This window comes from Eublepharis macularius, chromosome 17, assembly GCF_028583425.1.
Source record: "Eublepharis macularius isolate TG4126 chromosome 17, MPM_Emac_v1.0, whole genome shotgun sequence".
Lineage (NCBI taxonomy): Eukaryota > Metazoa > Chordata > Lepidosauria > Squamata > Eublepharidae > Eublepharis > Eublepharis macularius.
The window spans coordinates 29,912,796-29,930,000 of record NC_072806.1 but is presented as its reverse complement, the minus strand read 5'-3'; the positions used below and the strand labels follow the sequence as shown (position 1 = coordinate 29,930,000).

General features: G+C 50.1%; 1 protein-coding gene across 3 annotated transcripts in view; it reads right to left on the bottom strand.

The window, feature by feature from the left end:
• Positions 1–17,205, bottom strand: part of ABR (ABR activator of RhoGEF and GTPase) — a 121,746-nt gene that overhangs the window by 14,522 nt on the left and 90,019 nt on the right. The window contains exon 1 of one of the 3 annotated variants that reach the window (XM_055000978.1): positions 8,256–8,593. The exons of the other annotated variants lie outside the window; for them this stretch is intronic. Coding sequence (XP_054856953.1) covers positions 8,256–8,420 — 165 coding nt within the window. The 5' untranslated portion in view covers positions 8,421–8,593. Of the gene's footprint in view, positions 1–8,255; positions 8,594–17,205 lie in introns of those variants that run through there. 3 annotated transcript variants of the gene reach the window in all.

The window sequence follows — 17,205 nt, the reverse complement described above, 5'->3', positions numbered from 1 at the left end:
ACAGGCTTCCCTCCCACCCGCAGGCAGCCCCAACTGCAGAGAAAGGAACAGAAAAGCAGGAGGGAAGAACCCAGACCAATTAGAGAAGACAGGCGCATTTACCTCCCGACTTCGGGGACCTGAAGTCCTTCTTAGAAACATGAGCACAGTACACCCCACTAAACAGCTCCAGCAGGTTTTTTGCATTGTTCCAAAAAACCTACAACACCCAATAGGTGAAAGTAGCGTTTGCATGCACCCACAATGGTTTTACAGGGAAGATTTCTGAATAGACCCTATTCCGACAGAATTGCCCTTGTGGTCTTAATAGGATTGATACATCCTTTTGTGCCCTGCTCAAATGTAGATTCTTTGAAAATATAAGGGATCATTATATTAAGCCTTTAATTAATCAACTGTCCCCTTATACTCCAGAAATCCTGGCTCCTTTGCTTAGTGACAAGGATCCTAAATTTATCCTAGCAATTGCAAAATATGTTTCAGTCCTTTTAGGCCTTGCATCCAAAAAATAAGGAATAAGTATCTTCTGCTGCTCAAGATTTATGAATCAATAGGATGGATATCCCATACAGTAAGATATAATAATTGCTAAATGATTGTATATGAATTGTAAATATGTGCTATTTATGATTGTATGAATGTATAATAATTTAGAAAACATACTGAATGTAATAATTGCTTATAGATACCTATTCTTGTAAAAGTTCATTGTATTGTTGGTGATTTTGAAAACAAACAGAATTTTTGGGAGGGGGAGAGGAAAGGAAAGGGTTTACATGCACAACAGCCCCATGCCTCCCCTCAAAAACTACAGAGCACAGTTTATCTCTTTGACTCAATGGATGAACCAGTTGAATGTGCCTGAGGTAGTCTCAAGAGCTCCTGCTGAATTTAGAAAGCTCCTGCGTATTGGATGAAGGACAGTCTCTTCTTCTTACCACCCTACGCCAGTAACACACCAGACCCCAAAGAGCCTCCAAAAGAAGAGAAGAAGGTACCCTTAACCTACAGCTTTGCCAATCAATCAACCCAAAGTTTATCCTATTTATCCAGTCCTCCAAAGCAGGCTGGGCCCACAACGGGTGCAGAGAGCTGCCTCCAGCCTGGAACAGAGTTGACCTGTCTTACGTCTGCAGACTGTCGAAGAAAACACAAGAGTGGCCGTGCATGCTGGCGGGCAAGCAAAATGTTCTGAGGCCAAATCACTCTTTGTGGATTTGCTTGCAAACCCTGGAAGCCTGGAAAACACACCCAGCCCTGCCAACTGCAGAAAGAAGAGTCAACTAAGGCCCCTATTTTTTAACACTGTCCAGTGTGACTTAGTTTAATGTAACTGGAATTGGATGGCAGAGAAAAAGACTCTTTGCTCAGCAGCAACGCAGCCACTGACCCAGGCCTTCATTGCCATTGCTAGGTCACCCCCACCCTGCTTGGCAGCCAAGAAGCCCGGTGGCCGCTTCCCACTTTTTCTTCTGGAAGCAGAGCTGTGTCGGTCTTGCCTCTGCCCCCAACGCCCCTGAAACACGATCCGATTGCCCTGTGCTTAACTAGAAACAACCGCAAGCTTCGCTGCAATAGTCCCTCCCACCACAGCCTCTTTGAAGTTCCTCCGGATCCCATCTGGAAGGGGTTTTGGCAGGGCCTGAATGCAAGGCTTTATTAAAGCCAGGTTGGCCTCAAGGTTCACCCCACAAACCTGCTCTTGAGAAGCCGTCCCCAGCCTGTGCCTGTCCCACCCAGACTGCAGATGGGAAATGTGCCTCTTGGTGCTCCTCAAATTGGGGGGGGGGATAAGAGGTAGGTCTGTGTGGTCAGTGAAACTGAGCCCCCCTCGGCTGTCCCAGCTCCCCAATGGGGTGCAATGGGCTAGGAAGTGCTGGATGGGGGGGGGAAATCTGCCCTCGAGTCATAGCTGACTTATGGCGACCCCTGGTGGGGTTTTCATGTGCTGAGGTGCCACACTTGCGTTTTCTTCAACAGTCTGCAGACATAAGACGGGTCAACTCAGTTCCAGGCTGGAGTCAGTTCTCTGCACCCGTGGTTTGCCATTGCCTGCCTCCGCAACCCTGGACTTCCTTGGAGGTCTCCCATCTAATTATGAACCAAGGCTGACCCTGCTTAGCTTCTGATATCTGACAGGCCCAGGCTGTCCTGGGCTATCCCAAACAGGGTGGATTGGAAAGACATGGGTTCAAATCCATCATTGGCTGTGAAGCTAATGACACTGGGGCACTCCTCAGCCTGCCCTACCTTGCAAGGTTGTTGTGAGGGTTGGATGAAAGGTGAGGCTGAGAGTAGGACTGCAAAGACAGGGGTGACTCTACACCCTCCTATCTTACCCTGCCCTCCAGCCTTTGAGCGACATGCCATTGACACAAATAGAAAGAGTGAGGAATGGAGGGACTGGAAAGACCAGGCAGAATGCCTTCTCTGTCTCATAATACTCAAAATGGAACCGCAGAAGAGTCAGGGCTCACAACAGGAGTTCTGCCTTCCTAAAGCACCCCACTAACGGAAAGAATTCAGCATTAGGAGATGCGCTGCTGGTCCCCAGCTTAGATGGCCTCGGTTAGCCTCTTAGAAACAAGAGGACTTTTCCAGGTGCAGAGAAGAGCCCCAGAGTCCTGAGCACACGCCAGTGAGGGGAGGCAGTGCTGCCTCCGTCCCCCTGGAGAGAGCCAAACACAAAGGCCAGGCAGATGTGAACAGCTGCAGCCTGCTTTGCGTCCGAACCAGGGCCTGACGCCAACGTTTGCAGGAAAACAAGCAGAGCCACTGGCTGAGTGACCAACTTCCTCACAGTCCCAAACAAGGGATACCTGACCACACATCCCTCATTCAGAGAGGGCAGCAGCTCAGGTGTGGAAACGGGACGCAGGCAAGAGTGCTCCAGCCCATGTGCAGAAGGTCACCCTGAGAGACTGAAGCTGCATTTACTCTTTATTGCAGACTCACAGGTTTGATTCAAATATCCTCATTTTGATGGTGAAAAACAAACCCACAGGTCTTTGTGGTCTGTTCTCTCATGCCCAAGTTTTCCTGTTAAAATTTAACACATTTCCAATGATATTTTTTATGTCAACGGCATAGAAAAACCACAATGATTCAAAGACAGCAACAAAAATTAAGTAGATCAGAACTCACGAGTCCAAAGGAAATGAGAACAATTAAACGGGCACCAAAGTGAAACAAAGTTTGTAGAGCAGATCTGCCCTTTGTGATCACAGGACATGTGAAATCTGGATTCCAGCACACTGGATGCCAGTTCTAGGCAACATCCAACCCAAGCACCAATCAGGACTAGTGACTTGGTCTAAACATCTTTCTGGGACGCCTCTGGCAGCCACACCAGATGGGTGATCCCTCCCTCACAGGCTTTCTCATCCCCCAGCACATGGCAGACTAGATTAATCACATGCCCCCTCCAATTAAGCAAGCGCCAATCCCTGTAGCACCCAGGCGCTTTAAACCCACCGGCTGTTCCCGTTCCCTTTGCCAGCTGGTTAACATGGCAACAAGCAGCTCAGGACTAGAAAGCCAGCAAGCCAATAACCACTTTCCAGAGCGAGAAGCGGCGGCAAACAGCACAGCAACAAGGCGGTTAAGTCTGCTGATCTGAGCTTTGGCCTTTGAAGGAAGGGTAACCACTCTGCTGCTTTTCCTGGAGAGCAGAGCCAACAAGGGAGGCTGCCCTAAGAGATGTATCTAAATAGCTGGAAGGGTGATCTCCTAGGAATCCTAAGATGATTATTCATGGACTTGTAACAAATTTGCACTGATTTTCCCATAACAAAATTGCATTGATTATTTTGCATTGTCTTGTATTGAGCATTTCATTTGAAGAGTTATATTGGATCCTGAAGTTTAGTGGACATCTTCCTAGGAGATCACCCTTCCAGCTTTCCTGGAGAGCAGGCAGTGTGTGCTGCTGTAGAAGAGAAGGAGCCAGACTGAGAAGGAGCAGAACCAAGTTCCCAAATTTTGGGTAGCCCACTGTGGCTGTTCTGAATTAAAATAGGAGGCACACTTCATCCCCAAAAGGGCAGGGAACTTTCAAAAGAGGCTGCCCCCCTCCTCATTTTGGAGTGTTTCATTGTGCGGGATGCGCCTGCTTATTTAAATAAAGCAAGCAGAGATGCAATGGGCAGACTCCTCTGAAGTTAGCAGAGCTGACTATTGTAAATGTCTCTCTGCAGCGAGAATGAATGATGCAATAATACTTGATGCAGACAGAGAAGAGTTTACCCACCCCTCAGTGGAAGCAAAACCAGAGGAAGGACTCATGAAGGGAGGCGGTGGGCAGCCTCTTCTGTAAAATGGTGTTTGGGGCTCTCAAGAGTCAGCAGTTATTTAATTCATTCCTCATGAGACATGAGCACTTCTCTCAATAGGCTGTGGTTGACATGGAAACGTTACTGAGCCGCGTTCCTGCCAGAACCTTGCAAAAAGACAGAAATGGCTTACAAGTGCATTTTAAGGCCACTGAAAGGGAAAGACACAAGGCCAGAGCTCTCTTCCCCAGTCCCCCCCCCCACAAGAATGTAGCCTGCATTCACAGGCATACTGCAGCTGGACATGGAGGTTCTGAGTGGCTATAATTGGATTTGGACATGTGTTCATGCCTTTGTTTCCAATGATGACCGACGGGTTAGTTCTGGGAAGTTCATTTGCAATGCATGAAAGAGACCGACATTCCCAGTCATATTCCAAGGTAAACATCCTCTGAACATGGAGGTTCCATTTTTGCCTATTTTCTATGAATGTGTCTAATCCCTTTCAACAGAACCAAATGACACATGAGATTTCCACCTCGGTCTTCTAAGAATCAGCATGTGTGAAGGGGAGCCATTTGGTAAAAGCAGCAACTTCAGTGAGGCTGTGGCTAAGGCTTTGCCCCACCTGCTGAGTCATGACACATCTAGAAGCCTGCCAGTTTGGCCATCGCCATGGCATGGTGTGAAAAAGTACTTCCTTTTATCATTAAGGGTTTGCGCGCACACCTCCAGAAGTCTAGCAAGAGTTCTGCATGCCTTCCCTTTTGCGGCAAGAGGAAAGGATTTGGGGGGGGGGGGGGAATGAGGAGGTGTTGGCACACCTTGCATGATAATAAATACAACTCAAGAAAGCAACGGAGCTCCTGCAGGGGAGGCCTTGCTCAGGCTGAGAGGGTTGCAGAACAGCCGACAAGGAACAATGCCTGTCGTGCAAAGTTGTGCCTGAACCACCCAGGGCCTTTTAAGGACCTATTTGCACATGTGAGGTCCCCATGACGCAACGGCGGGAGGCATCAAGAGAAACAGTGCACGCGGCAGGGCTCTCTCTGCTCAAACACGCTGGACGTAACTTCTGTAGCCACTCGAAATGCAACACTGTCCAAACATGAGACCATTCCCACAGCCGTGAGCCACCCAATGGAAAAGAGAACCCACCCTGGTAAAGGACCCACGTCAAGCATCAGCCAGAGGATAAAATGTCAGTCCAGGGTTTGGAGGCCTGGCTGGGCTCTGAGGAGGAAGGGGACAGAAAGCAACCCCCCCCCCATCTATCAAATGGAAACAGGAATGATCCAGGGCTTGTTAGGCGTTGCCCTGCCCAGCTCTCCTTCAAAGCTCTTCAACTATCCCCAAATCCATGCCAAGGCAACTGCGCCAATGAGGGCCTCATGCTTGCCAGGTTTGTCTCCCTCTCTCTCCCAGGGTTGCCTTACAACCAGTTCTTTTAGATTCTTCTTTTTAAAATTGTACTGATGTATGCATTAATATTGCCTTTTAGATTCTTGACGGATTCCTTCAACACAGAGCAAAGCTCTTTCCAGCCAAGCAGTCTCGATTGCTGGACAGCCAGGCATTCTACAAGCCAAGTGACCACTATATTCTTAGTCCTCTGCCCAGTGCTATCTCAAGCCAATGGGGAATACAGGCACTAAGGTAGAAGAATTCCAAGGGTTTTCAACTCATCAAGAAATCCTTGCAAAAGAGAATGTTATCCCTCCAACATTCCAATAAACAGGCTTGGAGGTGTGTGTGTGCGTGCGCGCACATGCGCGCGTGTGCAGGGGCACATTTGCGGAAAGGAACAGTTTGCCACCACCCTACTCCCCTGCCCATTTTAACTCCCTTTCCTTCCATCCCACTCCTAGTTAATGGAGTTCAAGTTTCCATTCACTATTCTGGAACAGGAAAAAGTGACGGCAGTTCGGGAAGTCTTCAGGGGCTCCCCCCCCAAAAAAAACCCCCTGCACTCCCACAGTGTCTTGAGGGGACAGAAGGTTTGCACTGCGCATGCAGACACACACTGACTGCTTTCTTAACGGCAGCCTTGCCCCCTTAGCCCAAAGCCATTCTGTAGGGCAGGGGAAAGAAGCTGCAACTTTGAAATATCAGAGAGAATCGCAATTCCCACCCTGCAAAATTAAGTTTCCACCGAGGGCAGCAGAATTGCTCGAGCCAGCGCTGCCTGCAAGCTGCTGGAGAACAGCCAGCAAAACAGCAACCGCACAAAAATTAGGTTAACTACCTTGGAAAGCTGCATCACAACCAGGCTGGTCTGGTGGAATGACGACTGTAACTTTATTAGTAATAAATCTTTGATCTGTGGGATAAGTCTCCTTGTGTGTAAGGGAGCTGTTTCTTGTCAAAGCCTGCGCAAACAGAAGGAACCCACAACAAATGCCACATACCACAAGATTGCGCCTTGCAAAGTAATTTGGCATGACATGCACACATCGATTGCAAACCAACTCCTCCTAACGCAACACACACGCTCCGTAACTTATACTCGCAAACACTGCAAGCACCCAGTTTCACCCAGAAGCACACTGCACCTCTCACTCTTCCACCATCCTGAGCAGGGATACAACAGTTCAAATTTGCCAGCACCCTGTGTCACAGGATTATACATTATAGGATGTGGAACAGCAGATATACCTAGCTACATATTCAAAATGTAGCCTTGAATTCCCAACTTCAAAGACATATAAACACACACTGAAAGTGTTTGGCGGGGAGGGGGGGAATCAAAGGGCAACCAATTTATTGCTGTGTTTCCAGAAAGCTTGCAACCTCTTCCCCCTCTCCCAGCATCAAGGAATTCTGGCTAGCTTGTTGCGGCACATGGGAATTTGGGGTGGGGGTATCTCAGCCTTGATGCAGCCTGTCCTTGGGTGTCTCCCAGAAGTCCTGAGGCAGCAGTCCTGGGTCACACTCCACTGTCACCTTCCAAAGGACAAAAGCTAGCTAGCTGCCCCCCCCCCACAGCTCACATTTCGTAGGAATCAGCAAGCCATGAGATTCCATCTGGTCCCAGCTAAGGGGAGAACTTGCCAACCTCCCAAAGAGAGCCATGTTGCGGAGTGGCAGCCTCGAAAAGGATCCTTGCATATCCAAAAAGGCAGGCCCGCCATCCCCAGGACCTTTGGAAAGCCTTGGCGTCAGGGGCCTTTTCTCTGCTAACGGAGCAGAATTTGAACCCTGGCCTATTGTTCCATCACCAAACCCTGAGACAGCTTGCCAGTCGCACTGGCAGGCAAGGATCTCAGTCTCATAACTCATTTTAAATAGAATATGAAAATTAAAGTGCAGCCTTCAAAAATGAGCATTCAGAGTCATATTAGATGAAACGCTGGAAGATCCCCACAACAGATCTCCAGCAGCGGACGACAGCACAGCCCCCAAATGTACAGAACTATGAAATGGGATAGAAACAAGGCATACGGGTCAGGTTGAATCTCCTCCCCATCTCTCTTTTTCAGAAAAGTAAGGGAGTTGGAAGACACCCGAAGGAACACTTTGGCACCATAAACTTCTAGATCAAGTTCAAGTTGGCTATTTCCTGATCCCAAGTCAGAATTTCAGACTGAAACAGACTTTAAAAACCTTTCGGCAATCCCTTCTTTCCTCCCCCTCCAAAAATGTAAGCCTGCAAAAATTCTTATTTCAGAATGTAAACCCCCAGCTAGAGGTCCATATTGGGAGTGCAGAGGGGCTGCGAGACGAGAGTCTCAAGGCAGCAATGAGATGTGAAAAGAGAGGAGGAGAGGGGAAAGGAGAGGAAGGAGATGAACAGTCCTACGGGGTAGGAAAGAATCAACAAGGCTGATTAGTTTCATCCTTGCTTCAGACACAGACCAGACACTTAGACTGCCTGCCCCCCCTTGCCCACCCCCAACTGAGCAACCACAGGGAGCTACAAAGGGAGATCTATGCATGCCAATGCTTCTTCCCCCTCCCCAGATGTAAAGAAGGTGGCCCAGGCACCTTTTGGCGGAGCAGCTTGCTGCGAACTCTCCCCCACAACCTGGCACCAGTGTTGGGGGGGCGCTTTCCCTCTGGGGACTCCTCCAGGGCATCCAAGCAGCAGCTGTCCAGACGCTCACATGCCAAGCTGAGCTGGCAGTCCGGCTGCACCAAGACTTCTGTCATCGTGCCGGCTCTCCCTGGCAGACCCCAAAAGCAGCAAGGCAAAGCGGTGCAGTTAATTCAGACGGAGTCCTCCACACTCCAGTTAGCGGGACGAAGCAAAGGGCATCTTCACTTGAGACCCGCCACCTCACACAGAGGAGCCCCTGGCAGGCTCAGCATTCGCTGAGACATGTTTGCCTGTGAAGACGCCAGTAGTGCTGTGAAGCAGTCCACAGCTTTCTGTTTCGCTCCCCCTCTAAGCAACCTCCCTCCTGTTCTCCACCAGGTTAACCCCTCCAGTGCCAGGCACTGCTTCCTCTCTCCCTAAATCATGCAGCCTGGTACGGCCCTTCGCAGAGGATTAGAGGCGGTTAACTCCTGCATTGCCAAAGCGTTGCAAGGAAGAGCACAGCTCTTGAGAAAAGGATGTATGAACCCCATCTAGGCTGAATCAGACCTGCAGTGGTCGGCAGGTCACCAGCCCAGGGTCACTCAGCAGCACAGTAAGAAGGAGACGGCTGTCCTGGGCTATCTTGGGCACCACTGGTAGACAGCCTTTGCACACGAGGGTGCGTTTAGCCATGTTTAGATACAACACAGAACTGCAAAAGATAATTTTCCAACTGCAGCATTGCCCCCTCTACTTGTGTTGTTTCTAATGTGAAAAATTAACACCCCCCCCTTCGCCAGTGTAAGGACAACCTGCTTGTTTCAAAGCAAACCACATGCTGTAACAAATTCCTGCAAATACTGCTTTCATAGAGAAAACACAAGCAACCCCTAAATACTGCACTGGCTGAATCTAGCATGTGGACTGGCCTGCTATGATCTTGGTGCTCCACTCCCTACCTGCTTCTTCTTCATCAGGGGCCTCTCCTCCGCCCACCAATGGCTTGAGGCATTGGGGGCTTCCAGGACCTTCCTCCTCTGACACAGTTTGTGCAACTCAGATAATCTGGATGAGTTGCCTGGAATTTGGTTTGCAAACTGGCTTCTACATCGCATTAGGTCCCCACTACTTTTGGCTAGCACTGTGCGAACTGGGAATTACATACCTTGGTGGGTCAGTCCCTGCTTTGCAAGCGGGAGGCTGAACTAGATGCCCTTTGGAGTCCCCCGGCAACTCGACCATCCTAGAAAGTTGCAATCATTTGCCCAACAGTATCAGCCTTGTAACAGGAAAACAGCTCTTTGGGGAGTTACAAGCAGATTCCTCAACAGCTGCTGCCCTAGAAGGTTTGTCAGCATTTCAAGGGAAGCTGAGGCAGGGGGAAACAGTGTGTGTATGGGGAGGGGATTACTTGGGAGCTGACATTGACATCGCACTCATTACTCAACAGGAGCAGGCTGCTTGGCAGACGTTGCATGGAGATGCTCAAGTGGACCTGGGACCTCTCTGCTGCTGCCTTGAATGCCTCAACTGGCCCTCAGCTGCTTGACCCCTTCCCTCCAATAGTTCTCTTCCAACTGCTTTGATCACTCACTCAATGTTCAATTTCGTATGAGGCTGGGAGCTCTGGATGGCCTTTCTTCTTGAAAAATGAAGCATGCAGGGCCCTCTGTCCAGACGGAGATCACGTGCAGGAGATCTCTTCCCTTCGCCACTTTCCTGAGCCTGACCCATCCCTGGGAAGCCACTGTTCGCCCCACTGGGTACTGACATTTGTACTTGTATGCTTTTCCCTGCAAGAGCAGGGCTTTTTTTTCTGGGGAAAGAGGTGGCGGAACTCAGTGGTGGAACTCAGGACCGCACAATGATGTCACTTTGGGTCAGCTGGAACAAGGGGGGAGTTTTTTAAAGTTTAAACCGCCCTCAGCAAAAATGGTCACATGGCCAGTGGCCCCGTCCCCTGATCTCCAGACAGAGGGGAGTTAAGATTGTCCTGCGCACCGGAGGGCACTCTAAACTCATCTCTGTCTGGAGATCAGGGGGCAGGGCCACCAGCCATGTGACCATTTTTAAGAGGTGCCGGAACTCCGTTCCACTGTGTTCCCGCTGAAAAAAAGCCCTGTGCAAGAGTAACAGCCCCCCCCCAGATCAATGCCACTTCTAAGCAGGAAAATAGCATGAGGGAAGTCTTAAACCCCCCTCCCCCTGCTCTGCGTGCCTGAACCATGCCTTGGCACCTGCCCCACCTCAGGGAATGTCACCCCCAACCATGGTCCTGCAGGGATGGATGATGGTGGGGTGGGAGTTTCAAGGCCCCAGTGCTGATGGAGGAAATCAGGCTTGGAAGTTCCTTGGGCAATAAACAAAGCTTTGGTCCAGGTGCAATTCTAGGGAAATGTTGACAAGAGCCAGAGGTCTCCACTCGTATTTGCAGAGGAATGCAAACTTCCCTTCCCCGTTTAGGTTGTTCTTGAACCTCTGTAATGAATAAGGAAGCAGTCACTGAGTGGCGCAGAGTGGTAAGCTCCAGTACTGCAGCCCAAGCTCTGCTCATGACCTGAGTTCGATCCTGGCGGAAGCTGGGTCCAGGTAGCCGGCTCAAGGTTGACTCAGCCTTCCATCTTTCTGAGGTCGGTAAAATAAGTACCCATTTTCCTGGGGGCAAAGTGTAGATGACTGGGGAAGGCAATGGCAAATCACCCCGTAACAAAAAGTCTACCAAGAAAACATCGTGATGTGACGTCCCCCTATGGGTCAGCAATGACTCGGTGCTTGCACGGGGAACTACTTTTCCCTTTTTACCACTGAGTTAGATGGACCACAGACCCGCCTCTAAAAAAGTGCCATCCTCCACTCAACCTGGCATCAAATCCCAAGACCCGGCCACAGTCCTTCAGGGTTGAGCACTAGGTGCTCTCCACTCATGCTCAGAGGTGCTCTCTTCCCTTCCCACAACTGAGGCCTTGTGCACGGAGTCCAACTGTTCCATCCTGGCTCAAATGCCCAGCCCAAGAAACTCAACCACCAGTCAGTGGTTGAGCTCGATTGCCTCTTTGATCATACCCCATGAAGCGGAGGCGGGGGAGGGGGCGGGGGGGAGAACCCCTACGGATTGTCTTATGCAGCTCCCCATTGTGCTCTGTGCTGCCAGGAGCTTCTCAAATCTCAGTTTTGATCAACGGCTCCACCTTTTCCCTCCCTCCGTCTCCCACAGCCTCTCCCCACAGCACGGCTTTCCTTTTTCAGGCATCTGAGCTTTCCCTCACAAAGGAGAAGCCAGAGACTGAGGCCATCTGTGGAGGCTTTCCCCCACCTCCTCCCATCTGCCTACACCCCCCCCCCCCCGCAAGCCACGGTTTCTCCTTGGTATCCTCTGTCCGTGATTCACAGCTCAGCCTGGCCCGCCTGGCCCCAAGAGGCATACCAAGCAGGCAGGTGATAGAGCAACCCCCTCCCCACCAGCCTGAATGGGCATCTGCAGTCCCTGGTCCCCCTTCATTCAACCCACCTCCTGGCCAGTGAAACAAAGAGGCTAAAAAATCAGTTGGCCCACAAGCCTCTCCTCTTCCAGCTACTGTAGGGACTATCATGTAAAAAAGGACACCAGAAGGCCTGCCCACCGCCGCCAAAGAAAGCAGACACACATATGCAGGCTCCCTTGCACTCTCCACCCCTGACTGTCCCGCCCAGAAATGAGAAGAGTTGTATCAAACAGAGATGGCACCTCATGCAGAAGAGCAAAAAGAGGAAGAGTGCTCAAACAAGCAAGCCAAGCCGCACAAGAGGCAAGCCCAGCACTGACAGAAACGGGCACAGGAGCTGTGCTGGAGACAACAACAGGTCTTATCCCAAACATTCAGATCTCACGGTGAGTACAATTCGTCTCTCCCAAAGGAAGTTTGGATGGGAGCATCTTCACCCATAACATGTTCAGTGGCTCAAGACACCACACAACGTTTCATAAGCAAAAGAGACAATGATCCCTCAATGCCTGGGAAGTTCACAATTTACATTTACTTTGAATTTGTCTTCACTTTTTTTATCCCTCCCGTCCTCCAGAGAGCTCAGAGCACAATAAAGAACACCCTTCGCCAACAATCCTTTGAGATAGGTGAGACAGAGAGTGGTTGGCTCAGGCTCACCTAGTGAGGATTTGAACCTCTGCACTCCTAGATCAATGTTCTACTCACTCCCCCTCACGGTGGGGAAGATAGCAAAGGAAGAGGCTGTGGCGGTTACTGAAGAGAGACAAGATGGCATGGGGAGAGGGTGGCTTCCTGAAGCCAGAGAGGCATCATTCTCTGTAAATCTGTGTGAAGCACAGCAGGGCCCAACTTGGAAACAACTGGCTGGCAGGCAGCCCAGTCCTCTAAGATGCGCCCCCATGGTGCTTAGATCACTGACATCAGTTAAGTTAGCCCCACCGCCTGCCAGTGCAAACACACCGCACGGCATCCAGCACAAGCGATGGGCTGGAAAGACTGGGTCACACTGGGTGCTGCAACCCCCCCCCCTTTGCTGTGCACCTTGCCACCACTGGGCTTACACTCGCTCACTCATGCGCAACCCCTCCCCCCCCAACAATGCTAATTTCTTAAAAGGGAGAGGCCCATCTGATCATTTTTGTTTGGCTACCACTAGCGCTTCCGCTGCGCATAGGCTTAATGGCCTGGAGTGATATCCTGGCGAGTGCAATACGTACAGAAGCACACAGAGGTGCTCCATTTTTTATTCTCTCTCAAGCCATTAACTTGAAGATGTTGCTGACCAAGATACTCTAAGCGCAGAAGCTGAAGTTCTAGAAAACCTGCAGACACCTTTGACTCCAGAATTTATAGATTCAGTATCACTGATGGATATAGATTCCAAACGTTATTGACAAAGTTTCTGCCTGGACAGTCGCGTTCTAAAGGGATGGCCTTATGCGACATGCAGGGGTCTGTCTTTTGGGCAAAAGGTGTGGTGGGGGGGACAGGGAAATTCTTTCCCGCAGAGTCACTGGGGACACAATTCATTTGCCATTTGCTAACTGCGCGTGCCGGGGGTGCCCTCAACACCGCCGAGAACTACTGTTTATGAAAAAAAGGAAAACCTAAACCCACAGCAAAGGTATATTGATTTAGGAGAAGCCCTCTTAACTTTTGAAATATTCACACATTCACTCCAGGCCCTGAAAATCAATGCCAGGACTGAATCCAGGACAGCTCAGGCACGAAGCCTCATGGCGCCATTCTTTCCTGGCAAAAGCATCCCATTCCCAAAGGCTGTGACCACCGTACTGTGCCCTCCCCTCCGTTCTGGGACGGGAGGCTGTTTGCCAGGCACCCTCTTTGCTCCCTGGCGGGACTGGAGATTGGGCTCCTCTCTACTCGACATTTTCTTCCCATTGCTGACTTCCTGACTCAGGCATCTGGCTGGTGGAGAGGCCAGGTCAACGCAAAAACACCTGGGAGAGGCCAGGCGGGAGGAAAAGTCCCATGAAAGGAGATGGAAGAAAGAGGCCTAGAAGCACCAAGCTCAAATAACTCTCCCCCAATAATTACCTGGGGCTGTAAATACAGGAAAACCTTCCCCACAAGCTGGCTGCTCACCTGTGGAGCAAACAATCTGTTGACTGTCTAAATTATGCAAATAGGCACATATTTCTTGACTGGCATAATTTATTCTGCATCTCCTAGTCATGGGGTGGGGATAAAGCATTGCAGAGCACGGCAGCTCCACTAGCTCTGGCTTCCCTGAGTTCACCAGGCTTCACCCTTGGGCACTCAATAGTGTCTTTGCCACAGTGAGGACTAGAAGCTTGTCCTCAAAAACAAAACAAAAGATTCTCAGGAAGTTCAAATTCCACAGTGAAGAATTCAGCAGTAATGCTGTGCTTCTATAGACACATGTTCTATGGAAATACATCACCTACCCCTGTACATAGGATGGCAGGGGCAGGGGTAACAACAACAACAACAACAACAACATTTGATTTAAAGGAAAAGGGTTCATTCTAGGAGGAACAACATGCCAGACGTGTGAAGAAGTTAAAGCACAAGAGCTCTGCAGGGGAGCCAGGGACAATTGGGACCCACAGTCAGGCCTGATGCCCTCTGCTCTGTACTGAGCCCCCCTCCAAATCACAGAGACTTCCATGAACACACATGAAGCTACAACACACTAACAGGAAAGCAGGAAGTGCCTTTTCTTTGCCTGCCCTTCGCTTTGAGTCCAAAAGAGCTGGCTCCTTGATCTCAAAGCCTCTGAGCATGTGCAGAGGTGCTTTGAAGCCATACACGAAATTCCTCAGGTGCACAACTCACAATTGGGTGGGGGGACACCAGGAGCAGCAATTCCTCACCACAAGAAGACTAGCTGCTGATCACTCCCTGAAATATAGTTCAGGAAAAGGGGCTTTGCTAGAAATCTTTTGGTGGAGCTGCAAGGGCATTTTATTTGCCACGGCTTTTAATGATGCATAGATGGCAGGTATTTTAAAAAGGGTGGTGGTGGTTTATTTGGCACTTTATTTTGCAAGTTTTAAATTGAATTTTGTAATCCTCATTGAGCCACAAAAAAAGTGGTACATAAATATTAAGCGGACCTTCTGTCTGGAAACACATGACTCCTGTCTCAGAGTTGGGATCACAAGCAGACTCACAAGAGAGGAAGGTGGAGGGGTCTTTGAAGAGAGGGGCGGTCCTGTTTCAAAGTCACCAAGGCAATCTCCTTCCCAAGCACATCAATGCATGAAGCTGCCTCCTTCTCAGCTAGACCTCGGGGTCAATCAAGGTCAGCATTGACTCCTCTGCAAGGCTGTGGCTCTCTAGGGACTCAAATTTTGTTTCATACTGCTCTTTTTAAACTGGAGAAGCCAGGGATTGAACTTGGAGCCTTCGGTAGCCAAACAGATGTTCTGCATCCAAGCCACATGCCCTCCCCACAATGTAAGCTTTAGGGGCTAAACTTACACTACAAAGGTACCTCTAATAGCTCCTTTAGCCCTAGGAGACTCTGGGCAGAAGGCCCAGAAGAGAATGAAGGAAGTGAGCCACTTCCAGGTGCCCTGAGAGCAAGGAGACAAGCCCCCCCCCCTTCCCCGGCAGATGAATCCCAGTAACACCATCAAGAAGCCTCACTTCCCAGATCTCCTAAATAGAAGACCACCCACCCACCTCCTCCAGGCCACAAAAGTTCACGGCTGAAATTGGAGTGCCACTACCTGCCATTGACCCTGGTCCTCTCGTCTTCAGCCCCCTCCCCTAATTGGAGCCAGAAACAGCTCTCTCTCCGCCTGACAAAGGGCCCTTGTCTGGGGTTCTCCAGGCCAGGCAGACTCAGCAGCAATGGGTGGAGGGAGGTTTGAGACTTACACACGTACATAAGGAAGACGGAAGCTGGAAGCAGCACAGCTGGAGAGGGGCTCACACTGAAAGAAATCTGTCAGGGCTGCTTGGATCAAGGCACATTTCAAATTCCATGCCACCCATGTGCCAGGTGCTGCACAGGATGCCTCCGGGCTCCCCCTGCATCCTCCTTCCTCCCCACAGATGGGGACCTCTCACTCCAGCCCTCAAAGCTGGCCTGCTTGCAGCTATCCACAGTGACTAGAGCAAGACCTAGTCTTGAACCTTCAGAAGCCTGGAAAGAAGGCAGAAGACACCCGAAAGAGTGTTGTCATCAAAGACAAGAGTCCCAGAAATGCTAACCTCGTTAAGTGCCAGTCACTCACTGCAGCCGTTCCAGGGGGACCTGGATGATTCCTGAAACCTGCCAACGCCAGAGTGGGAGAGAGGCAAGAGAAGCTACCCTCCTGAGAGAGGGGCAGACAAGAAGACCGGCTGGGCAAAGCAAACTGTGCAAGAGGGACGAGAACAGTGGAGCAGGCCCTGGGAGGCAGCAATCACCTGCTATGTCTCCACTAAAGGCTCCCCCCACCCTCCCAGAAAACCATTGCTAGAGGCTGCTGCAGAGCTCCTGCTTCTCTCTCCCAGCGGCAAGCAGCCTCCAGAGAGGTTTCTGGCCTGCAGTTCCCAGCTCCCAAGATTCCCTTCCCTGCCCCCACGGTTCACACGCCCCGGCCAGAATCTCCCCTTCCAACCTCCAGGCCTGACTCAAGCTGGGTGATGCAAGCTTCCTCTTTCTGGCAATGAGGCAGCTGCAATGTTTCCACTGCCCTCTCTGACCACAGAGATGTCCAATGGTCAGTTTTGTAATCCTCAGCTCAGCTCAGAATCCCCAGGATTTATTCAGACCCCTCACAACCAGAAGGAGAGGAGAGAGGAAACCCCTTATCTCCTCCTGCATCTTTCCTCTCTCTCAGCAGCATCCAACAGAAGTGCCTGGGGTCAAATGTTCCGTGACTTCAGGCACCCACATCCCCACCCCACATATCAATTCAGCCCTATCTAAAGAGGGGTTGAGATTATTTATTATCTTCATTTACACCCCTCATTTTTTCTCCAATGAATAACATCAACAATAATAACATTCGATTTATATACTGCCCTTCAGAACAACTTAATGCCCACTCAGAGCAGTTTACAAAATATATCATCATTATCCCCACAACAGCTTGAAAAACAGTATTTTATCATCGCCATCTGAAGAGAAGCTGTATTGTATAAAGTTGTTTTAATGTTATTTGTACACTGTTTTATCTGTTTTTAACTGTATTTATGTAATTTGAAATGTACTCCGCCCTGAGCCCGCCTGGCGGGGAGGGCGGACTAAAAATCTAATCTAATAAATAATAAACAGAACACCCTGTGAGGTGGGTGGGGCGGAGAGAGTTCTGAGAGAGCTGTGACTAGCCCAGGGTCGCCCAGCTGGCTTCAAGTGGAGGAGTGGGGAATCAAACCCGGCTCTCCAGATTACAGTCCTGCACTCTTAACCACTACACCAAACTGGCTCTCAGGGCAATGAGGTCAATGA